We start from the raw sequence: 25,843 nt of genomic DNA on the forward strand, positions 1-25,843 counted from the left end.
CTTGTACTCCTTCTGCCTCAGCCTCCCAAGCCGCTGGGATTACAGGAGTGCACCACCATGCCTGGCTGTAATGATTATTCTTATTTAACATTAATATAAGAAAAAAGTCTGCAAAAATATAATATACTCTTAACAGTAATTTTTTGAAAGTAGATGACTTTCATAAATCATATCTTTATATAACACATACATTTTAAAAAGTATTCATGATTAGGGTAGCCAGAAACGATAATAATATTAACATATTCTAAAATTGGGATTAGAATATTATTTTTTAAAGATGACTTTAATTGAATAATCAAGACCTGTTCTGTCTAACATAACCATGAGCCATATGTTGCTACTGAGCACTTACAATGATACAAGTGCCATAGAGTGAAATAAATAACATTGAAATATTGTTTCAACATTATTGAAATAACATTTTAAGTATATATTTCTTTACATAATATTTATTATCAAAATAATTGTAATTGTTCTTGTTTTTTAAAAATTACTACTCTTAGAAAAATTTAAAATTATATTTGTGATTCATAATGTTTATAAATTAGACAATGTTGATCTAGACAACAATAGTAAATGTTTTGGTGCACTACTTTCTTTTTTATTTTTTAAATTTTTTTTAGTTGCAAATGGATACAATACCTTTATTATTTTATTATTTTTATGTGGTGCTGAGGATTGAACCCAGGGCATCACACGTGCTAAGCAAGCACTCTACTACTGAGCCACAACCCCAGCCCCTGATGCACTAATTTTTAATAGTATTTTTCTACATGATTTCCAGAACAAATGATATTTTCATATTTTCTTCATTGCCTCAGCAGATGTACCACATTCATAACTTAAAATATCTATAAAGGGAATTGATATTAAAAATAAAAGTATTTGAGATGAGGCCCTAGTTGGGAGGTACATTATTATGTAACTATTGTTTCCCATAAATATATATATTCACAGCACAAGTGAGACATTTCACCTTCACTTTTAATGGAGGAGGGTGTGTGGCTTACAAGTAGTAGTACACAGTACACGTTACTTGTACTTTAATAATGAAATATGGTTTGTAAATTCTTGACTCCTGCTCTTTACCCCACTCTGTGAATGCAGGCATCCCTGCTGCTATGTCAGCTGCAGATTTGCAGTTTGCTCTCCAGAGCCTGGAAGAAGTAGGGCAAGTCTCAGTTACACAAGAGGGCACTTGTGCTGGATACTCATGGAGCATCAAGTGGAGAAGCACATGTGGAAGGCAAAATCTTCTCCAGGTTCCCTCATTTGGCTTGGCTTCTGTTTTCTTCTGTGTGTTGTTTGCTTATTTGCACCCTGCCTCATTCTAAAAAAAATTGGAGATTTTTATTTGTGTATACTGAAAAAGTCAAACTATAGACCAAAAAAATTTTAAAGGCATTTGACCAGAAGATTGCTTTACATTAGGTTGACAAGGTGTACTCTTTCATGGCTCATAACTGTTGGTACTTTATTCTCCGTTCCACATGGGAAAAAGTTCAGGAATATGTGAGTTAAAGACCCTTGGCAGGGACAGAAAGAGCACCTGAAAGGCCAGTCTCGAAACAAAATCTAGGTGCATTTTAAGAGGTAGGAGTTGGGGACAAGGAGAATCAGCTTCACTGTCAATAATTCTGCCACTAGAGCTGTAATCTGGGTCCTTGGTACTTTTGTGGTTTGAAATGTGACCTTTTTTAGTTGGGGAGGAGGTCACACCTTAAATTCTCATCTAGTTATTTTAGCTTAGAGTGTTGAAAGGGCTGGAGGAGAAGATTTAGGCCTAGAGCACATGAAGGAGAGGAGTCTAGGAGTAACTAGGTCACAGAGTGTCCAGCATTAAAAAGATTATGCTTTCTAGTGATGATGAGAGTGAGAAATAGTCTCTCTCATGCATTGTGGTGAGAATATAAATTAGTACAACTTTAGGGTTTTTTTTATGGCTAGCTAATACATTTTTAAATTAGTACCACTTTGAGGGAAGATAATCTAAGAGTATCTGAATATATATACTTAATTATCCAGCAATCTCATTTATATTAACTCCATCCTACTGAAATAATAATATAAATATAAAATGATACAGGCACAAAGATAGTCTGAAGCATTATTATTTAAAACAGTAAAAACTTATAAACAAGTGTCTTCAATGGGAGAATAATTGTTTGAATGACATATTCCATGTGAATACTATGTGATCATATGTAGACCCATGTACATTTAGCTGGAGAGATGTCCATGACATAAGCTGGAAAAATGCAGAACTCTACTTATGAAATCATTTTTGCAGCAGGAGTGTGAGCTAGGGATTTTGGAGACAAAAAAAAGTATGTAAACCAGTCTATATGGATGTGTAAAATAATAATGATTGTAAAAGATGTAGAAGTTATTTTAAGAGTACACATGGCCTGGAACTAGAATTAGAAAATTCCATAACTGCCATAGCTCTAGTGACTGGTCTCCTTCTTGTTATCTCTGCTACTGCCAGTGTATCCAACTCTTTGTCTCTTTTCCAGCAAATCTTCTCTGCTTATTCATCATTTCTGTGCCTCATCATGTTGGCTCACGCATAGCCCAGGACTTTGCTAGCCCTTGTATACATCAGAAGGCTGCCATATTGGCAGAGAAACTTTGGAATGATCAAATTGTACATACTGATTTGATTTGGGTTCACTTTTACCATTGGAAGAAAACCTAAGTCCAAGAGTGGATGAAAATCCAGGGTAGTTGGAGGTGAAATATGCTAAAGGGGAAAGTTGATGCTCAGATGGAAAGAGTACTCAACTTTTCACTTATTCAACAATATCAAAGTGATTATATTTAGAAAAAGTGTAGAATACTTTAAAAAACCCAATTTAGTATATTGATTTTCTCTAGACTTACTGAATCTAAAAATTCAAGTGAATTTTTAGTCATTGAATTCATATTTTAATTAATGCAATGTATGATAGTATAATGGTCTTAGCATTTTCTCTGTGAATAGACTATTCTCTTTTTTGAAGAGTTTCCTTTAAAAAAAAAGTGACAAAAGTGGTTTTGATCTTTTTTGCTTTTAGTCCTTAAATTATAAAGAAAAACTTGAGTGGTCATATTTACCATAGTCCTTCTAGTAAAATGATTTCTGTTATTAGGTTAATGATTCCAACATCACTGGAGAAAAGGCTAATGTGACAGTTGCAAAGGTAAGAGAAGGGGGCTTATTCAGACGACACATCCTGGGAGACCTTCTGCGCACACCCAGTCAAAAGCCACAGGTATTTTTGAAACTTTTCTTACAACACTTGGCATAATTTTAAATGGATAACTAATTTTTAATATGTTAAAGACCTGATAAAACAGGATGGTTGACTTCTCTATCTTCATGTTAATATTTGCGTTAACAGTTGATCAAATCAGTAAATTATTTTATGACTTTTGGGGAATTATCCTCCTTGTGAATTTTTTTTTAATTTACTACTGCCAGAATTAGAGAATATGTTCTTTTATTTAAATAGGTCTGTGAAGTAATTACTAATACTGCCATTTTCATGAGGATGAAATTAAAAATGTAAAGAAGTTAGGTGACTTTCCCAAGAGCAACCTCTGTTTTTCTTCCTATTACTAATTAACTCCTGGTAGTATATGTATTCATTTTTTTTCATTTATAGTTTTAGGCAACTCTCTATTCCAACCCTAATAGAATATAAGTTGGGTGACTTCAGTGATGTCACCTATTTTGCTTAGTATTTCCTGTATTACTAACATTTACAATGGTGCCAGATACAAAGAGGGCACATTTGCTGAATGAATGAAAGAATGAAATGTCAAAATAGAAAATGTACAGACTAATTTTTTAGACAAGCAAACAAAATTCCATTTGTTCTAAATCCTGTGCATATCTTAGTGATCCAAGCTGCTTCTTTACCCTTATTAATCAGCTCTGTTTCTATACTTGAAGGTTCAAGTCTATGTCAATGGAATTCCATCTAAATGTTCAGGTGACTGTGGGTTTACGTGGGATCCCATGAGTACTCCCCTAATCTCTGCCACAAGTCCTTCTCAAGGTAACCTGATTTTTAACAGAGTAAGAGGGGGTAAAATAACTAGCAAAATGTAGACTAATAATGATTTTTTAAATATACTTATACTAGAAGGACGAATTTATGAATAAACTTCTGGAATATACCCCTTTGTAAAAAAAAATATGCTTATACTGATGTCATCAACTAAGGCAAATAGACCATTCTGCATAGCATATATATATATATATATATATATATATATATATATATATATATATATATATAATAAGAAAGCTATGTAAACAGAACTAATTATGTATTTTATTTTTAAAAAATGCTGCCCTTGAAACTGAAGCATAGCCTTTAAAGTACAGGAGACACTAATAATCTATTCTCCAGTTTGATCAATTTCTAAATTTCACTTTTGCATTGAGATATTTTTGTTCAAATCTTCTAGCTAGGGTGTTAATTATAACATTTCAGTATTTGAGAACACTTCTAGGATAGTTAGTATTAAAAGGATAGTAACAAGACAGCTACCACTTAATAGTTGAGTACTAGATTTGAGAATAAGAGAGGAAAATTTTTGCCAAGAGTTCTGTCTAGTCCAGGGCATGCATTATACCATTTCTTCATAGCATGTTATTGCTTCAAAAAATATGATATACTCTGCATCTGAACTCCTGAGGATTGAAATAAATAACAGGAATGAGGATTGTTAAGTGGTGACTTTTTCAATCAGAAGGATAAGTTCAGATAGTATAATTTTAGTATCAGATACTAAAATATTTAGTCTTGGTGGCTAGTTGGAAGCTTCACCTAATTGTATATGGGCGGCTCAAAAGCATTGATGTTTTAAAGTTAGTGTATCTTTACGTTGAAAAAATACACTGTTTAGATTTTTTATAGTAATAATATTGTCTTGGGGATAACTGTAGTGTTAAAAGGCTCAAGAATCAGAACATAATGAGCAGTTGATCATAGTCCTTAGGTATCCTTATTTTTGTACCTATCCTTGCATTTTTAATGATCTACCACATTTATAAGTACTTCCTGATGAATACTCTTTATTCAAAAAGAACCTGAATTGCCTTTTGGTACCTTACAGTTAATTTTAAAATAATGAAAAATATAAAGAATGCTATAAAAATCATTTTCACTGAAAACTAACAGTTGCTCACATTTTGTCTTATGTACTACCAATCATCAGTCTATGAAAGATGTATTATTGGAATAGCTAAAATCTGCTCTGAGCATCAATCTAGTCATAGTTTCCCATCCAAATCCGCAGAGGCAATAATTAATTTTGTGTCTATTCACCCAGGCCATGTTTATTTAATACCATTTGTATATAATACACACAGATATGATGATTTTGCAATTTTGTGAAATTTATGACTGAGATATTGCCATATAAATATCATTTTGCATCTTATTTTTATAAAAATCACTCATGAATCATTGGGATATGTTTTATGTGGTTATATGTATATCTAATTTATCACTTTTAAGTACTTCATGAATATACCAATTTATTTGTTTCTCTGTTGATAGACAACTAGATTGTCTACCATATTTTGGTTTTACAAATAAAACTATATTGAGCTTCCTGTACAAACTTCGTATTGTACACATGCTAATACTTTATAGGAATATATGACCAGACATTGACTTGCTGGATAGTAATTGGCTATTTGCATAGTCAGTTTACTAGATTACCAAATTACTCTCCAAATTGACTGTACTACCAGTAAGCATTAAAGCACCAGATTCCCATGTTCTTGCCAAAATTTTGGCCAATCTGCTGTGTGAAAGAAGTTATCATTGTTTTAATTTGTCTGTTCCCTGATTAGCAATATACATGAGCATCTATCTTCCTGTATGTTTCTTGGACATTCAGATTATTTTTTCTTCTGCAAATAGTGTACATCCTTAATCTCTTTTTTGTTGTTGTTGTTGGATTCCCTTTTAATTGTCTTGTAGCTCTTTATTATATATTACATTTACCAATCCTTTGCATGTGTTATAGAAGTCTATCATTTGTGTTTTAGTTTAGTATCTTGTTCATGGAAACATTTAAATTATTGATCTCTTCTTATTTAGATATCTTTGCTTGTATGGTTAACCATTGCTTTTTGTATCTTTTAAAGATATCCATCTCTACCTCAAGATATTTGATTAAATATACTACTAAATTGTTTTAGTTTTGTTTTCTTATTTTTCACTATTGAAATTCATGTGAAATCTATATTATGTGTAGTAATATGTAAATAGGTTGAATATGTTATTTTCTAATCAAATCTGGATACTTTTCAGAGTGAATGGAAAAACATTAAGTTTAAGATGCTGGGACAACAAGTGTAAGTGAGGACTATCCCAAACACTTTAGGATATATATCATTCTAAACTTGAATCTTATTTTCTTTTTAAATGGGAAGTATACATACCACTTATTATATAGGTTATTTCCTCATGAATTGTGATGGCAAGTCTGTCATATGCTAAGTTACTCTACACATGTGTAGAGTAACTCATTCCATACTTTCAGTCAGATAATTCTTCCTACTCTCTGTCAACACAGAGTCAAAATATGAAGCAATATAGAGGAATTCAACTGGAAAATACCATGAAAAATTAATGTGTCTTTTTTCCCCCTGCTTACTTATAGGCCTGTTGGTTATGTCTTTCATGAGTCTTATTTTTTTTCCTCTGAGAAATATCTAATTTCATCACAAGAGATTCTAATTTTTGTCATTTTAATGTTATTATTTAAACTTTCCCCTTCCAGGATCATATGAAGATAGCACAATTCTAACTATAGCAGGCTCTGGATTTTCTCTTAGCTCAGCTGTATCAGTCTCAGTTGGACCAACTAGTTGTTCTCTTCTTTCTGTGAATGGTAGGTTCTTTTTAAAAATTATGAAGTCTTATTGTTCTTCTTTGAGAGAAATTAGAATCAAATAGCAGTTTTACAAATATGATCATCATGTAGTGTGTCCTGTGGAATCACAAAGTTGGCAACCCGTTCTGGATAATGCCATATCTTTTTACCTTTGATTATGACCACAGGCAAATTATTTCATTGATATACAACATCTTTACCCCATAACAGTTGATTTTTGGTTTATTTGTCTTTTTTTTCCCATCACAAAGTGGTTACATAAGATACTTCTTAGATTGTTTTGTCTGGAGGCACAAAAGTGTTCTGAGTTCTACCGTAGTCTACCATGGTCTTCTCTGCCTGTATTTTGACAGTGTTATATTATTCATGTAGCAAGAAGATGTGGCCATTTTTCCTGAATTCTACTCCAACAGACTTTTCTCCAGTGATGCAGAAGTTATATATCATTCACAATGTCTACCTCTTGAAATTGGGAGGTCCATAGCTATTTCCCCAAAAGTTATCTTTCAAGATCCTAGGTGTTTTCCATAATTTCAATAGATTAGAATTATGCAGATTGGAATCATTTCTGTTGTCCTTAATTTAAATCTACTATGAGCTTTTGAGGTCAAATACTCAATACTGTATCTATATTACTAGTTTACATAAACTATTCTAAATAAAGTGAACAACATTGTTTTCATTAAGGTTTATTTGTCTCTTTTATTAATAGAATGTATTATTTTACTCAATTTTTGACATAAACAGTATATTGTAAAACTTTAGAATCATTCATATAAATGAGATTACAAATTAAGATTTTAAAAATTATGACCGTAATTTTCTTTGGCTACAGTAGCATCAAGGGAAGATTGTTTGCTTTCATTACTGATTTTCTAGGAGTGTCTGATTCATAGCATCAGGTAGTTGGCAAAGATTTTTCCCTCCATGATTCCCCTTGACCATTAATATATGTATAGTATTCTTTATACACGTTTCCTAGGATCTAAAAATTAAGGCCAATGTTAATATTTGCAAATAAAATTTCAAATAATTTTATCTCAAAAAACTATTTTTTTAATCATTTCTTCTTCTTTTTCTATCACAAGAAAATGAGATCAAGTGCCAGATTCTGAATGGAAGTGCTGGACATGTACCAGTTGCTGTGTCCATAGCTGATGTTGGACTAGCACAGAATGTAGAGGGTGAAGGATTCCACTTCATTTATGAGAGTCGGATCTCACACATCTGGCCTGATTCTGGAAGCCTGGCAGGTAATAATAAATAGTTCTCAACAGAGAAAATCTCATACATTTACACATTTTATTGTGCTGTTTTTAGTACAGAGCAAAGGGAAGGTAACCAAAAACTCCCTCATATAGAACAAAGGAGAGTCTCCTTTAGAAGGCACAGTGATTAAATGGTTGACTAATTCTTTTGTTTCTTGTGGAGCACAAGTCAGGGTGACTGCTTATACTTATATCTTAGGTTATTGAATTAATATCATCAATTATTACATGTTTCTATAACAAGCTCATTAATTATGTCAGCATAAGATTTATTAGTAATTATTCTGCTTACCAGCTGCTCCATTTGTAACCATAGTCTCAATGGAGCTACTTGACCCAGATAAAGTTCCTGGAACACATGGGGCAAAGGAAGGCTGACAAAGAAGATGGAGAGAAAATAACACATTCTTCTTGTCCTGCTTCATTTCCTCTGTATTTTTGTTGTTGTTGTTGTTGTTTGTTTGTTTTTACCATGCCTTATTTCAGGTTTTCTGCTTTGGTTTTGATGTTTTTGGTGTTCTTAAAAATATTATTTTTATTTATTGGGTGTTTTTTTTTTTTCCTGGATTTTCTTTTACTTGGAGGTATTAAAAATTCGGATTTGGTGAGAGGCTTCATTTTCCCACCCATGGAACGTTTTTTTTTTTTTTTTTTTTTTTTTTTTTAAACAAGAAGTTTATTTAAACAACAAGACGCTTGACTTGAAGGGAAAACTATCTAGGAATCTTTTTTAAGAGTAATTTACCCCTACTTAAAGACAGATTGCCCTACATGTAACAGCTACGTACAAAAAAGTTATAAAATTGTCCTTGGTTTTACAATGATAAATGAAAAACATTAAAATTCTCCAATCGAACAAGGTATGCAAGGATTTTTATGTTGTTCAGGTTTTTTTTTTTGTTGTTTTTTTGTTTTTTGTTAAAACAGTGAGAGCAAAATAACTTACTGGAATATAAAGATAAGAGCTGAATGAGCATGCCACTAATGGAGAAAGGGGATATTTTCACAGAACCAGTATTTTTCCCCATCCCATCTCCATTTGATGTCAATCAAAACATATCATTGGCCATTTAGTTTAAAAAAAAAATGCAATATGCTTGTGCACATACACCAGTTACTTTATGTACAATAAAGGAATGGGGAAGGGGAAAATGAAAGAATAAAGAAAACTATACTGTAGTAGTCAGGATGTGGTGGAACCAAATTGCAGTTTTCTAATTGAGAATGTATTCTTGGTCTGTAAGAACAGAGTTCTGGAGTAAAGTAGCAGGTTCCCTTTTTAGTAGACACCTCCTGTCTGCTGCTGGAACACATCAATTGTATCTTCATCCTCCATTTCCAACTGTGCAGGTGTGTCTGTTTCATTAATTGGCTGCCCGTCAAATCGGAATCTGATCTGCCTCATCGACAAACCCTGTCGTTCACAATATGCTTTCATTAGTTTACTAAGTGGTGTATGCCTCTTAATCTTAAACTGCACCACAGAACCATCCTGCCCCGCCACCTTCAAGTTAATATGATCGTTGTTCTCAGTCTTGACTCCTTCCTTGGGCTTTTCGTCGGCCATGGCGAGCGCCGGAGTCTCCTCAGCTGCCGCTTCACAAAAGAGGTACCAGGTCCGCACCGAACGAGCACACAAGCAGCTCCAGGAGCGGCAGAAGAAGGAGGCGGCAGCGGTGGACGAGGGAGAGGGCGCGCGCACGTCGTGCGCTCCCATGGAACGTTTAAGTAAATAGAAACAACAGACTTTCTCTTTAGAATGAAGAAAGTACTGTGGAAAATAATAGTTGCTGCTAATCATGCCCCAGAGCAAATGTGGGCTGCAAATCTGTGCTACTTATCTTAGCCCCATTCCTTTAGAATTCCAGGCTTCAGAGCCCAGACTCAGGTGTGTGATGGTGAACAAACAAGTCTTTATTCTGGTTCTTGATCTATTTGACTGTCCAGCTCTTAGATAACTGGGCAGTTTTCCAATGATGAGATAGATGTTGCCAAATTTTCTTCTTATTTTATTTTATATTAAATAAATAAATTAAATAAATAAATATAAATATATTTATATTAAATAAAATTTAAATTTTCGTTAATCTGCTTTTTGTTTTTGTTTTCTTTATAAAGGTGGTACTCTACTGACTGTATCTGGATTTGGCTTTAGTGAAAATTCAAAGGTTTTAGTTGGAAATGAAACCTGCAGTGTGACTGAAGGGGATTTGAATAAGATAACTTGCAGAACACCAAAAGTAAGCCCCCTGATTTCAGTTTTTTCCCCTAAGTTAAAAATCTTTACATCTGGGCAGAGGGTGAAACAAATGAATTATTTTCTAAAAATTGTAGTTTCGGTTTTGCTTTTTAAAGAATTATTTGTTCGGGGCTGGGGATGTGGCTCAAGTGGTAGCACGCTCACCTAGCATGCATGAGGCACTTGGTTCAATTCTCAGCAGCACCACATAAAAAATAAAATAAAGATATTGTGTCCCCCTAAAAAACTAAAAAATAAATATTTTTTAAAAAGACTTATTTCTTCAACATCTTCCTGCCAAGATTTTAAGACAAAATACCATCTCAACATTCTAGGTACTTAAAAATCATGAAAAAGAACACACAAACCAATATTAAACTTAAACAGTGTGTTCCAGTGGAAATATTAGTAGTAGATACAAAGTAAAGATAAAATATAGTGGAAAGGGTGTGTCAGAAAAACATTTCATTGAAAAGTTAGTGTCCTGTTATTATTTGAAGATACATAGAAGGTTACTATGTAAACCAAAAGGTGAAAAAAAATCAGTATTTACAAATATTCTAAAAAATTCACAAGAAAATGTAGAAACTTTTAATTTTTAAAAAGAAATATATTTTTAAATGTGTTTAAGTTTGTTGACAAAAATGTGACTTTTTCATGGAATATGAAAATGTTAGGTCAATAATGATTCTTTATTTTTAAAACTAATCTTTAAATTTAAACAAAGGCTCTGGTTTGTCAATTATGTACAAAAGGATAATGAATTTAGTCATGGACATAAAAAATGTAACAGAGTAAATGGGGTTATTACATAGTTGTGATCTGTAGAAAATAAATGAGTGTATGCTGGACTGAATGATGGAGAGAAGAATCTGAGGGATATGATGAATTAAAATTTACTTTCTTTCAATTATGACATTCAGCTACATGCTAAATATGCAATAAATAAACACCAGATAATTGAAAAAAACTGTTTTTCCTAATTGGGAATTGCATAGATATTGTATCAATGAAAGCACCAAATATTTTTTTTGAGAGGTCCAAGTGTTTAGTGTTGGATTCTCAAACTAGATTAGCAGAAGATATAATAATGTGATTTGCGAATGAAATAGAATAATTGCATTTGAGTCTATTCCAGGAACAAAAAGGCACAATTTTTATTTAGTATCTTATCCTTAATCAAATAGAGAAGCACTTGTCCAGAGCATCTCAACTTCATTGTGGAGCCCTCAAAATCCAATAATACAGATTCTTTAAAGTTGATCATAAAAATCACTGTATTATATATCTTGATAATTCAAACATATAATTTGTATTTGATGTCATGGTTTTTTAAATATCTGAAAACTGACTCATGACTTTTAAACATAATAATTTCAGAAGTTTGTTTTAATTAATTCTATTTCTTTCAGACAATGAATTTCTATCACATTCAACATTTAGTATTTCTTAATTGTTTTATTTTTTCCTTTTGTTTTAGAGAATTGAGGGTACAGTTGATATTTCAGTTATTACCAATGGATTTCAAACCACAGCAAAGGATGTTTTCAGTTATAATTGTTTACAGACTCCAGTTATAACTGATTTTAGTCCAAAAGTACGAACAATTCTAGGTAAGAAATCTTTTAATAAGACCAGTTATTTGACATACATAGAGAAACCACTTCCAGAAATTCCTTCAAAGCACAGTCTAATACAGTTTTGTTTCTTAAAATAAGTAAGTCACAGTTTGTTTTTCATCTTTCTTTTTTAATATCAATTTTCTATTTATAATTTTACTTTTAAAATTTGCAACATGGAGAAAATTATTATTGTTTTAAAAAGTACTTTATCCTTTTTTTCCTTGTGAAACAGTTAAACCTGAGTTTTATCTCCACATGCCAGCCATCTACTTTTTTGTTGTTTCTCCATTTACCTCTGATAGAGTTAGGATTACCTACATCTAATGAAAGAAAAGAGAATTGAGTTGACTTATTTAATATGCAAATTTTCACACTGGATAATAAATTGAAACCTTCTGCAAAAGTTTTTTTTTTCTTCTGAAATAATAGGAGATGTTAATTTAACAATTAAGGGTTATAACTTTGGAAATGAACTCACACAAAACATGGTGGTGTATGTTGGACGAAAACCCTGCCAGGTTCTTCACTGGAACTTTACCGATATTCGATGCCTTTTGCCTACATTGTCTCCTGGAAAGCATGATATCCATGTAGAAGTCAGAAATTGGGGCTTTGCATCAACAAGGTATGGTAATAAACATAAACTTGAAAGAGTTGTGGAACACAAGGGGCTAATAGCATTGGGACAGGAAAATAAATAATCTTTGATCTTTAATATATGAATTGCTATTGTTGCCTTTATGTATCTTCTTTTGCCAAAGACTCTGAGAAAATCTCAGAAAAATTTAATATGACACTTAGTTGTGAGACCAATACCATTCAGATCAGCTAGTAAAATTCTCTGTGCATCTAGGTTTGTGTATGTCACATGATTTTCATTCATTCAGAAAATACTTGTCAAACAGTTTCTAGGGGACAAGCACTTGCTTAATGCTGGACTCACAGTAGAGAATAAAAGGGGCATGTTACCCACATTAATGGTGCTCACGGTTTTATTGGAGAAATCAATTATGAACAGAAAATTACATCAATAATCTAATCATAAATGTGGAAAAGACTATGAATAAGAGGTACCAGGTGTTAATAAAAAGGTAATAAATGTAGCTAACTTATCCTAAGGTACAGGGAAGCATTTTCTGTAAAGGTGATAATTAAGCCAGGAAATAGGTAGGTAGGTGCTAGCCATCTGAAGGGCAGGAAGAGAATTTTTCTCTGATTCTATTTCCATAGGGATTTAGTATTTTCTTCCCTGAAACTCTTTGTTTACTTGTAACAACTTTAATTCTTGTGTGACTAATTACTAATGTGGAATACTTAGAAGAAAGGAACACTGAAATTTAGGGATTAAAAAGAAGACAAATAAAGCTGATTTCAGAATGGAATGAGAGATGACAGCAGCAGAATCTTGCAGGAGATGAAGATGAGCAACAGAAACCATAATCCCAAGGTTACATTCCCTTTCAATCTGATTTGAGTTAATATTATCTCACAGAGAATAGCTCACATGAGTTTTAGAAGGCTCTGGCTTGTACTTTGGCTGGATGATATAATGTGCAGGATTGATACCATACAAATTGTATATTTAGGTGGTAGTTGAAGAAATACTAATTTAGTTATGCTGAAGAAGTTAAATAAAAGTTAATACAAAGATTCACTGGAATTTTTCTGCCTGTGCAGTTATGTGAGACTTGGAATAAGGGAGTCAACTCTATATCAGGTCAGAAAAGCACTGTACATTATTATGGGCTTCTAGCAGACATATTCTAACTATAACAAAGAAAAATAAATTAAAATCTCTCATGGAGATGGGGGAAGGGAAATCCTATAAGTTCCCAACAAACATGGAATGATTAATTTAAATTAATTACACAAAATTTTATTACTCATATAAAATATATGACTTTTTTCTTTTTTATATGTAGAACTGCCTTTATTTTTTATTCTAATGTGGATATATTTTAAAGGCTTTCCTGTATTTCTTGTGATCTCATTTCTCATGACCAGATTTTTCATAGTAGTTTCAGATTTTCTATCTCAAATTTGTGCTGTCAGATTTTCAAAAATCTAATTTAAAATTACTAACATATAGCACCCAACCAAATTGAGGTTATGATAATTCAGATTATCTAGTCTTAAAAATGATATGTAATTACATATAGATTCAATTATTTCCTCTTCCTAAAAAAGTCATATACTTTTAAGAGTTTCAAAATATGAGCCCATGAGAAGGAAATTCATTAGGAAAATCTATTTTTTTTCCTTTTCAGAGATAAATTAAATGCTTCAATTTGGTATATTTTGAAAGTGACCAACATGTTTCCACAGAGAGGCTCCTTGTATGGTGGGACTGAAATCACTGTACTGGGTTTTGGGTTCAGCACCATACCAATGGAGAATACGGTCCTCTTAGGTAAGAGCTATATTCCCCTGTGAGGGATATTGCCATTTTTCTCAGCTAAAAGGATGTACTATAGGTGCTGAGTTATTACACAAATACTATCAATCATGGAAACATTACTGTTCTATTAATGTAAAGAATGTTAAGTATATTTGGTTAAGGGGATGAAGAAAATCTGAATAAACTGCTTTCAAACTTTAGATTTTCAGTCAATTAATATTATATATTTTATGTATATAGATCACTTAAAGGAGGAGGGGTCAGTTTTGAAAATAATCAGTTCTCAAACATGATTACCATTAAAAACAATATCCTACCATATAACACAGATTTTGACAAAACCTTGACTGTTTACTAAGCTCCATTTCTTCACAAGAAATATTTGAGAAAAAAAATCTTTTCCATCTTTGTTTTTTTCTAGGATCCTTTCCATGCAATGTTACATCATCATCAGAAAATGTCATAAAATGTATTCTTCATTCAACAGGGAATGTATTCAGAATTACCAACAATGGGGAAGATTTAGGTACCAACCAATATTTATACATTGTGAATAAGGAAAAGCATGTTAGCCTGAAATTAATTTGATTTTTATTTATTTTATATCTCAAATTATTTGGATAATAAATATAAATATTTATTTTAAGATCTATGGTATCCGCTTTGACATAGAAGTTACATATGGAGTGAATCAGTGGCAAGTTGAGTTTAAAAGGCTAGAGTTCACAACTTATTCAGGAATTGACAACTGGCTTTGCTACAGTGCAGAATCTCCTGATTATTGCAGTTTATTATCAGTCATCAGTTTCCAAATGAATATTTAAATTGAAATTTTGTATTTTTCCATGCCTATATGCTTCAGAAAATTCTTATTTCTAAAGAATTGATCATTGCCTTTAAAAATATTCCATGTAAAATGTTCTGTGTAACTTATTGAGTATCCAATTTTTAAAAAATTATCTCTTGACCATTGCTTTTTGAGTTATATGACTTATTTCTTCCTTATTTTTCACATTATCTTTTTTCCCCATTACTCCTGTTTATTTTTGTTAAGGGCTTAAGTGACATACATAATAAAATTTTACAGTATTAACTAAAAAGTTGCTTTCGGTAGTAACTGTAAAAATGTTTTCAAAGTTAATTAAGAAATTGATTGCTTTCCTTTTTTCTTTTAATATATGACTCAATTCCTACATCCAGTACATGGATTAGGCTATGCTTGGTCACCATCAGTCTTAAACGTGTCTGTAGGAGACACAGTGACATGGCATTGGCAAGCACATCCATTTCTTAGGAGGATAGGATATAGAGTTTTCTCTGTCTCCAGTCCCGGAAGTGTAATTTATGATGGCAAAGGATTTACAAATGGAAGGCAAAAATCTTTATCAGGTAAGTTTCTTCTTTATTAAATTTTGCATGATGCCTCATTTCCTTATATGTAATACAAAGACATTTTGTTTAGATTTAACATATTTTTACATAGACTATATATGTAAATGTGCTAAATTGTTTATCTGGAATTTTATGGCTATGGTAAAGATATTATAAATGCATGTAAGAACTCATTCTGAAATATCTTTAATGATTCTGTGATAATTGACCAACTGAAAAATACACGGAAACAGCAAAATACAATGAAAATAATAATGTATAATTGAATCTTACCAGTCTGGTAGCAAGTGATGGGCTTCTGTTGATTGGAGTCAACTTTAAAATGAATGCTTCTTAAATAAATAAAAACATAAAATGAATGCTTCTTGTAGGAAAGCTCAGTGTAAAGTGAATCTTTTATATTCCTTTTTTTGTTTGTTTTGTATGAATGAAGATATAGAGTATTGTCCTTCTGTTGTTAATTTTTCATTGCATATTGAATTTTTCTTTAAACTTTGTAATTTATATCATATTTGGCATGGTTTTCTAAAACATTAATGTTGGATCTTATCTTTCTGGAGTATGATTTTATTATGCAAGATAGTTCTTTTATAACCAGTAAGTACATTTCCTTACTATTTCCTATTGAGAAATAAGAAATAAGAAATAAGAAATTTGTCATATACATGTACATTTAAATGATCATTTCAAATTTCAAAGATGTATTAATTGCTTGTATTCACTATGTACAATCTTATTTTATGGCAGGTTCATTTTCTTACCAATTTACTTCACCTGGAATCCATTATTATAGCAGTGGGTATGTTGATGAGGCTAACTCCACTTCCCTCCAAGGAGTCATTAATGTTTTACCAGCCCAAACCAGGCACATTCCCCTGCACCTGTTTGTGGGTAGCACTGAAGCCACCTATGCTCAGGGTAAGAGGGTTAAAGATGGAAACTTTTATTCAGGTGACCCAGGGCTCATAGGACCTTTCTAGAGTAGGAGTCAGATGACTGGGTTTAACCTACTTCTGTCTCTTGCTACCACATGACCCCTCATAGGTTCAGACAGTTCTGAAGCTGGAGTGTATTCTATAAAATAAAGATGCTGTTAATGTCTTCTTGCCAGTCTCTTAGAACCCTTATGTGCTTACATGAAATTCAAAGTGAGAATGCTGACTCCCTGCATGTGTCTGTAAACCTATTAAAATGTTAGGTGATGCTATGGTTTTATTTTTCCTATGGGATCTGGCCTTAGACAAATTGAAAATGAATTAATTTTATATTCATTCTTATATCTACACTGTAACATCTTTGTCCAAGTCTTTAATATCGTTATTCTGCCTGGGACCCTCTTGTCATTAAAATAAAAGAAGAAGATTTTTCAGAGCTTAAAAGCGTCTTCCTTAAAATAAAGTGTTACGCAGTCTGAAAACATTTCTCGTTTTAGAATGTTATTCATGACTTACAGGCAGTTCTTTTGTCTAAAGGAGGACCGGAGAATTTGCACTTAGAAAGCTCTGTGGCAGGCTGCCTAGCAACAGAACCCCTCTGTGGCCTGAACAATATCAAGGTTAAAAAGTCAAATAAACTGTTTTTTGAGCTTTCAAGTTGTAATTCACCATCTATAAGCAATATTACCCCATCTACCGGAACAGTCAATGAATTGATAACAATTTCTGGGCGTGGCTTCAGTAATCTCACATGTGCTAATAAGGTAAGAATTTAAAGCTCTCCTTTGAATCTTCCATATACTCAATAAAATGAAGATGTTTTAACATAACTTCATAATTTAATTTTTACCCGCTTTATGAGATATAGTTCACATACCAAACAATTCAACCATTTAAAATATACAATTCAATAGCTAAGTATATATAAAGGTAGACTCAGAGACTCATGACCACAATCAATTTTATAATTTATTTTTTTACCTCAAAACAAAACCTAAAACCTTTGGATATCATCTCCAACTACCCCATTCATCCCAGCCCAAGGAAACCACTAACTTACTTTCCATTCTTATAGATTTGACTATTCTGGTCATCTCTTATAAATATAATCATAAAATATGGAGCTCTTTGTGACCAGCTTTTCCCACTTAGCACATTTTCAAAGTGTCTCCATGTTGTACCATTTGTTGGTACTTTATTTTTTTATGGCCAAATAATATCCCATTGTATGTTACCACATTTTATTTATCCATTCACCAATTGAAAGACATTGAGTTGTTTTCACTTTGCAGCTACTATGAATAATGTAGTTACAAGCATGCATGTACAATCACAATTTTATCTTAAAGTTAACTCAAGATATGTATTAATCATCTCCAAAATTTAATTTTATGAATAAAAACTTTACACAGAATTAGTGTTCTAAAATTATGGTTGTTGCTAGTACAAAATATAAGTTCATATTAGAGTAATATATTGATTTGTTTGATTTCATATTCATTTTACTTTCAGGTAACAATTGGTAGTTACCCCTGTGTTGTAGAAAAAAGTAGTGAAAATTCTATTATGTGTCATATTGACCCTCAAAACTCAATGGATGTTGGTATCAGAGAAATTGTCACTTTGATTGTTTACAATTTGGGCACTGCTATCAACACACTGTCCAAGGAATTTGACAGGCGATTTGTACTTTTGCCAAGCATCGATATGGTGTTGCCAAGTGCAGGATCAACTACTGGAATGACAAGAGTGACCATAAAGGGCTCTGGATTCTCAGCTTCTTCTGCAGGTGTAGAAGTCTTTATGGGTCATTTCCCATGTAAAGTTCTAACAGTGAATTACACAGTCATTGAGTGTGAAACATCCCCTGCTCCCCAACAGCTTGTGCATGTAGATCTTCTAATACACGGAGTGCCTGCCCAATGTCAGGGAAACTGCAGCTTTTCATATTCAGAAAGCATCACTCCTTATATAACAGGGATCTTCCCAAACTCTATTGAAGGATCTGTAAATGTTCTTATTGAAGGAGAAGGTTTGGGGACTGTTTTGGAGGAGATTGCTGTTTTCATTGGAAATCAACAGTTCAGAGTAACACATGTTAATGAAAAGAACATCACTGTTCTTATGACTTCTCTCCCAGCTGGACCTCATTCTCTCAGAGTTCTGGTGGGATCCAAGGGCTTGGCTCTGGGAAACCTGACTGTTAGCAGCCCTGCAGTAGCTTCTGTCTCACCAAAGTCTGGAAGCATTGGTGGAGGAACCATTTTGAGGATCACAGGGAATGGCTTTTATCCTGGCAACACCACCGTTACTGTTGGGGATCACCCTTGTCAGATTGTTTTTGTCAACTCCAGTGAGGTCTACTGCAGCACCCCACCAGGGAGAGCTGGAAAGGTTGATCTGAAGATCTTTGTTAATGCCATCACTTATCCATCTTTGTCATTTACCTATTCCCTGGAAGATACACTATTTCTCAGAGGGATTGTTCCAGATCGAGGTAACTCCAATACTTACTTGCATTTTTTATTATATTTATATGACATCATCAATACTATTTATTACTATAAAGTTATAATAATATTCATAAGTAATTGTTAAGATGTGTTTATTACACAGCCAATTAGTATATTGGGTTCGAGTTCTGTGTAGTCTCTGTTTTGTGATTATTTTTGGTATGTTCTTGGGATAAAATTTTTAGCTAAATTTCAATTTCTGTCTTGAACAATACCTCCATTAAATTGGCCTACCTTTCAAATAAAGTAATGACTAATTTCAATGCACCAAAATGGATAATTTATGTCATTTATATTCATATGGCACAAGAAACAACTGTTAAAATTCACAAGAAGTTGATCTTGCTGAAGTTGAGAAATTTTCAGAGTACTGTAATTCCATGAAACTCCAATTGATTATTGTTAGTATGATAGAATTCTTTTTAAGGAAGTAATTGGCACATTCAGATAGAGAAAATTATTATGATTTACTTAATTATTTAGCATAACACATTTTTTTCCAAGCTAAGAATAGATCAAAATGTCTTCCAAGTTCCTTGTCATTATGCTGTGCTGTTTCTGAACATCTCATGCTATTGTAATAATTTTCATCCATGTAATGAATTCTGAAGTAGCGGCTGTAGTGCCATGGTTCAGAGCATGATCTTGATACTAGGTTCAAATCTTACTTCTTCTACTTCTTAATGATGAAATCTTGGACGCTTTTGTTCTGCTTTGTTTTAACATTGGTTTCTTTATATATTCAGGTACCTCTCGTGAAAACTTAAGAATTTCATTCATAAAATGTAATTTAGAATGATACATTTCATAAAGAATTCATTAAATGTTCACCTTTTACAAAGGTGTTTTTTCATTTTACATCCTGGGAAATGTATCAGGTTAAGTCAGATAAATTTTCTTCATTCAAGAAGTTTACTATTAAAATTTTCTTTAATACATCAAGTTTGCTCATTGGAGCAAATATTAACAATAGAAATAAGATATCTATATATTTGTAGTCATTACAGAGGATGACGTTTGTTCCTTACTTCCATGGACCATTTCTCTTCCTATCTCTCTTTGAATGTTTTTTTTAGAATAAGGTATGTGAAGCATAAGAAACTTTTAAGGGTTGGGAATATAGCTTAGTTGGTAAAGGGCTTGTCTCACATGCACAAGCCCCTAGATCTTTTAAACAAGTGAAACCCAAGCTGTTTTATTTACTGAAGAGACACAAAGTAAATGACACCTAGAATTAGCACTATTGCATTTTAAAGTGAAATGTCAAACAAAATGATAGTTTTAATATATATAAAATCATTTTTGTTTTGTATCTTAAAACTATTTTTAACATTAAATATCTTATTAATATTTGTAATGCATATTATAATGTTGCATATATCATGACATGTTGGTAATTCTCACTATAATCAATTGTATAGGAGTCGTTACTATTACTGCTTGAATTAAATTCAAAATATTACTTGACCCTGCATTTGAAACAGATTGTAGAAATTACTATCTATTCATAAAATTTAGGTGTGTGTGTAGTCACTTGAATGACTTATGAGAAATTCTGTGTGTTTAATGCCCTTGCCCTTCCTCAGTGTACATTTTTCAAAAGAAAGATTGAGATTCTTGGTTCTGTGTACAGTCATTAAGACCTTAACATTAATATTCACTTAAAAGTTTTTAATTTCTTTTTTTCTGTATTTATAATCTTACACCTAAGTATTTATTCATCATGATTTGTTTATCAAGTCAGATCTATTAAAAATATTTGAATTAAGAAAAAAATAGTTTATTCTCAAAAAGTGTTGCTAATTCAGGGGGGAAAATCACCAAGAATAAAAAAATAATTAGCTTCATCCATGTAGCCTAACCCACCATGACCTGTGCAGACATTCATTCTTCTTAATTCTATATCATCTTTCTTCTCTTTGCCTTTCTTCTACTTCTCTATTTTTTCTACTATCTGAATTAGAAACTTACAATTCAGGAGAATGTATGGAAGGGCTGGAAAATAATGACCATTGAGATAAGTCAGTTATAGTTAGTGTACAGTAGACTGTAATCTTTATTGTATTCAAAATGTCTGTAACACAGCATGTATATTAGTGTTAGTTTTAAAATACTGGGTATTATTTTGTTTACACAAAGAGGTCTATTTTTAAATGCATGCATAAGTATTGAAATTTAGATATACACTTAACAGTGTTTGCTTTTTTTTTTTTTAAGGTCTACCAGGAACTGAAATTGAGATCACTGGATCTAACTTTGGTTTTGATATCTCAGAAATTTCCGTGATGATTGGTGACATTCAGTGCAATGTAACCACGGTCAATGACAGTGTGCTGCAGTGTGTCACTGGTGCCCATGCTGGTGGCACTTTTCCTGTGCTGATGCATCATAAGACTAAAGGTTCCGCCGTGTCTACTGTTGAATTTGAGTACCCACTTCATATTCAGAATATTCATCCAACTCAAGGTAGTCATGAATATGCATATTTTATATTGTTTCAGTAAACACATTTAGAAAAAAAATAATGTTCTTTAAACATTACTAAAATTTGTACTTCCATTAATACATTATTTTTCTCTATTCATCAAACTAATAAGCAAGCCAGAGTATTAACTAAAGATTCCAAAGTATTGGGCAAATGCCTTTATTTGTCTTAGGACTGCATAATTTATTTAAAATTTAGCCCTAAAGTGACCAGAGTATAGATTGAATTTTTTTAAATGATATTTAGCCCATCACTGACAAATATTCATTGCTACAAAAATAGTATTTTTTCTAGTTGAAAATTATTTTAATGGCTATAAACCTTTAAGCATAACCAATGAACCCAACTGAAATAGTAATTTTATACATATATTTTGACTATTTTGAAATTCTTTGTGACACTTCTTTTAAATAAAAATATAGTTTCTAGAAATATTTTATATGAATTACCAGATTTGACATTTTCTCAATGAAGAGTTTAAAACAGTACAAAGCAAAAAATACTCTTTTATTAGTATAATAATTTCAGATCATTTAATACAATCTATTGCCATGTCAGATTTCAAAATAAAGTTAATAAATATGTACATAGGGAAAGTTTCTTTTCAGTTTTATTGTTCCCTTGTATTTGTCTTCACTAGGGAGTTTTGGTGGTGGCCGAACCATGAGTGTAACAGGCACTGGGTTTAATTCACAAAATTCAATTGTATTGATCTGTGGCTCAGAGTGTGCCATTGACAGGCTGAGGTCTGATTACACAACGTTATTATGTGAGATTCCACCCCATGATGGTAAGTTGTGAGAAAAAAAATGGCTACTATTGAGAATTGTTTAATCATATAAAGATCACAGTCAGAATTGCTGTTTTCAAATTGTCAGTTTCCTTGGAAATAATTGAATCATCCTAACTTTAAGCAGTTCATTCAGAACTTTATTTTCTAGGTTTAATATATCTTTGAAGATGTCAGTTTATGACAAAAACCGATGACTCTTAGCATATTGGGTGGGCCAAATGAGAACATGTCTTTAGTTCTTGCTAGTGTATTAGGTTTTTTTTTTTTTTTTTTTTTTTTTTTTTTTTTTTAAGATAGGATAGTATGAAACAAACTGCCAAGATTCAAATCCTGTGTGTCTTTGGCCAAGTTGACTAACCTCTCTCTGCGTCAGTTTCTTCATCTACAAAGTGAGATTAATCACATTATTATTATTTTACAGGATTATTGTAAGTTTAATGTATGAGAAGTACATAAAGTGATATGTAGAATATGATATGTGATTTGCAATTTTTATTACTCTTGTTTATTTTTATTTAGTGGTTAAGAATCAGAACTCCAGGAATCTCTGAATTTCTTCTTTTCCATTTATTGTGTAACCCTAGCTAAGTAAACTCTTTTCTACTTAAGTTTCTAATTAAATAGATATTATTAACACAAATTTAATTGATTATTGTGAAGTTAAAGTATCTAGTATGTTAGGCAATTAATTTTAATTATTATTTAATAAAAGAAGGTATTTAAACAAGGAGACTATTCTAAATGAATAAAGGATATGATTTATGTGCAAAAATCTTTTTAAAATTTAGCAAAATTTGATGAAATTTTTCTGAATATTTTCCTTCTGTGACATTTTAAACAAGGAATATTGAAGAAAATGTAAGCTTTTTATATCTTGGCTTATTTATTATTCAATAGTAGAATTCATATGCAGCAATGATACTGCCATCTGGCAGGGGTTCTAGGTTGTTTGTCTTAACAATGGCTCCTCACCTTCCTTTCACATTTTGTACAAGATTTCTGTAGTTTTTCTGCCTCCCATTTGCCTTCACCCATCACTCCTTGCTGTTGTCACTTCCTGCCTTTAGTAGTTCCTCCGTTTCTCCAATTTGCAGTGTTGGAACCTTCATCACTGGAAAACTGAGGAGGCAGGTTTACAGAACTGACTACAGTAAGAGGTCTGAGGGAGGGTTTTTCCCTCTGGATAATGTGCATGTACTTTGTGATGTTTCGGCTATTGTGAGAGGATTTTAGAACTACACATTCAGCCTGTGTTTATTAGAACATGATCATGGGAAAAGGAAGATGTTATTGAAAATGTTTGGGGGACTTAGGAATGATTACACAACGTTATTATGTGAGATTCCACCTAAAGATCTATGGCAGAGCTGTGCTGAGTTTGACCCTCTCTTCATAGGCAGGGGACCTGAGCAAGCTTGTGAAGTGAGTGTGGTCAACGGGAAAGATTCGTCGCTGTCCGTGACTCCGTTTACGTACATGACCTCACTGACTCCGCTCATCACTGAAATATCTCCCAGGAGAGGCAGCACAGCAGGGGGCACCAGACTCACAGTCAGGGGATCAGGATTCAGGTACTGTCTTCACATACAAATGGTTTGATTCATGTTTCCAAATTCAGACACTACGCCCCCGCAACCCAATGTGCCAGGACAGTGCTTAAACATAGCTGAGTTCATGTGCATCTTTCTGCTCATAAGCCACACTCGAGGCACAAAATAGTACTAATAGCTAACACTGATTGTGTGCTCAGTCTATGCCGGGTACCTTCCTATCCATAGAAACTTCCTGCCTTATCTTATGAGACATTTTTAATCCCAGCTGGGTTATGTGGTAGTTCCATTCCTAGTCTTTTAATAATAAAATGGGATTAAATATACAATATTTAAATAATTAAATATACCAGATTTAAATATACCACTTGTAGGTATTTATCCAAAAGACTTAAAATCAGCATAATATAAAGATCCATACATGCCAATGTTTGTAGCAGCACAATCCACAATAGCCAAGTTATAGAACCAGCCTAGGTGCCTATCAACAGACATATGGATAAAGAAAATGAGGTATCTACACCATGGAGTTCTACTCAGTCATAAAGAACAATGAAATTATGTCATTTGCTACTATTTGTAAATGGTAGGACTAATATGAGAGCGCTTAAGTATCTTGCCCCAAATCCTAGTAACATCACAAACATAATCACCTTGTTATGCTTTTGCCACTGTCTGATCTTCGACTGTGATCTGCTTCGCTGGGTAAAAGAAACATCTTTCTGTACACCAGACCCATTTCCCTGTAAATAGTCTTGTTCCTTCTTCTCATGCTTACTATTAGCTCAAACTTCTTGACCATATTGTCATCACTGTTCAGGTGGATCAGGCTGACTTCAAAACACGACATCACATAAGCTGTAGAAGGTAATTTTAGTTCCTCAAGTACCCATAATTTTATTTTGGATTTGAATTTTAAAAGGAGGATAATTTCTAAGGTCTGTGAGTGTGATAAAAATGTCAATAGGCAAAATGATCCTCAAAAGTCTCTTTCTAAGGTGCCCATTTGGAGACTAATGAATAAGGAATAAGAGCAAAGTAATTCCAATCCAGGCAGTTCTTCCTCTAACGCTAGAGCGCTTGGTAATTTGGGCAGTTCTATTTCCTGACCTTTTAATATCTTTGTTTTACTGTATTCCTTAACAAATATTTTTGAAGTCTTAATTGAAAAAAGTGTCAATCTGCACTTGGATGGATCCTAGGGCAAGATCATTACTTTGCAATAACACAGATGAAAAAAGGGATTTGATTATATGACATAGAAATTTGAGAAAAACTTTGTCCTGTTTTTCCTTTTCTCCTTTACAGTGAAAATACCCAGGATGTTCACATCACTATAGATGAAGCCAGATGTGATGTTGAGTTTTCCAACAGGACACACATCTTCTGCACGACAGAGGCCCATACTCCTTCGGGATGGGCGCCAGTTCATGTCAACATCAGAGACATCGGCAGGGCCAAGCTGGTAATAATGCTGTTGGGAATATTGATCACAGCAATAGAAACACTTATTATGGAGGGTGGGCTAATGGGTAGTGGATGTTTTACTTTAATGTCTCCAAAAGATAACTGAACTGTAACTCCACCAAATTTTAAGTAATTGCAATTTTGGTGCTTATTACTAAAATTTTTATTACTTTTGAATCATAAACTAATTGGTAATGTATTTTTCACTTTATTATTATGAGAAACTCGAGTCAACTATCACATATTTGAAGTGGGGTATATTTTGTTATTAAAAA

At 32.6% G+C, this 25,843-nt stretch overlaps 2 protein-coding genes across 2 annotated transcripts in view; one reads left to right on the forward strand and one right to left on the reverse strand.

The window, feature by feature from the left end:
• Pkhd1l1 (PKHD1 like 1) overlaps nt 1-25,843 on the forward strand; it is a 147,724-nt gene that overhangs the window by 52,917 nt on the left and 68,964 nt on the right. Inside the window, exons 25-42 of the mRNA XM_046464638.2 lie at nt 1,111-1,265; nt 3,135-3,257; nt 3,941-4,046; nt 6,793-6,903; nt 7,995-8,159; nt 10,293-10,414; nt 11,894-12,026; nt 12,465-12,660; nt 14,303-14,445; nt 14,855-14,959; nt 15,634-15,822; nt 16,573-16,743; nt 17,298-17,524; nt 18,273-19,257; nt 21,491-21,739; nt 22,399-22,548; nt 23,948-24,122; nt 25,410-25,566. Of these exons, the coding sequence (XP_046320594.1) occupies nt 1,111-1,265; nt 3,135-3,257; nt 3,941-4,046; nt 6,793-6,903; nt 7,995-8,159; nt 10,293-10,414; nt 11,894-12,026; nt 12,465-12,660; nt 14,303-14,445; nt 14,855-14,959; nt 15,634-15,822; nt 16,573-16,743; nt 17,298-17,524; nt 18,273-19,257; nt 21,491-21,739; nt 22,399-22,548; nt 23,948-24,122; nt 25,410-25,566 (3,662 nt within the window). The remainder of the gene's footprint in view (nt 1-1,110; nt 1,266-3,134; nt 3,258-3,940; nt 4,047-6,792; nt 6,904-7,994; nt 8,160-10,292; nt 10,415-11,893; nt 12,027-12,464; nt 12,661-14,302; nt 14,446-14,854; nt 14,960-15,633; nt 15,823-16,572; nt 16,744-17,297; nt 17,525-18,272; nt 19,258-21,490; nt 21,740-22,398; nt 22,549-23,947; nt 24,123-25,409; nt 25,567-25,843) is intronic.
• LOC124106840 (small ubiquitin-related modifier 2) lies at nt 9,272-9,883 on the reverse strand. Its single transcript, XM_046464643.2, has one exon. The coding sequence runs from the start codon at nt 9,739-9,741 to the stop codon at nt 9,454-9,456; it is 288 nt and encodes a 95-aa protein (XP_046320599.1). The 5' UTR covers nt 9,742-9,883; the 3' UTR covers nt 9,272-9,453.

This window comes from Marmota monax, unplaced genomic scaffold (genome assembly GCF_021218885.2).
Source record: "Marmota monax isolate L192 unplaced genomic scaffold, Marmota_monax_Labrador192_F-V1.1 WCK01_AAM20220418_F8-fsc00003, whole genome shotgun sequence".
In the NCBI taxonomy this organism is placed as follows: Eukaryota; Metazoa; Chordata; class Mammalia; order Rodentia; family Sciuridae; genus Marmota; species Marmota monax.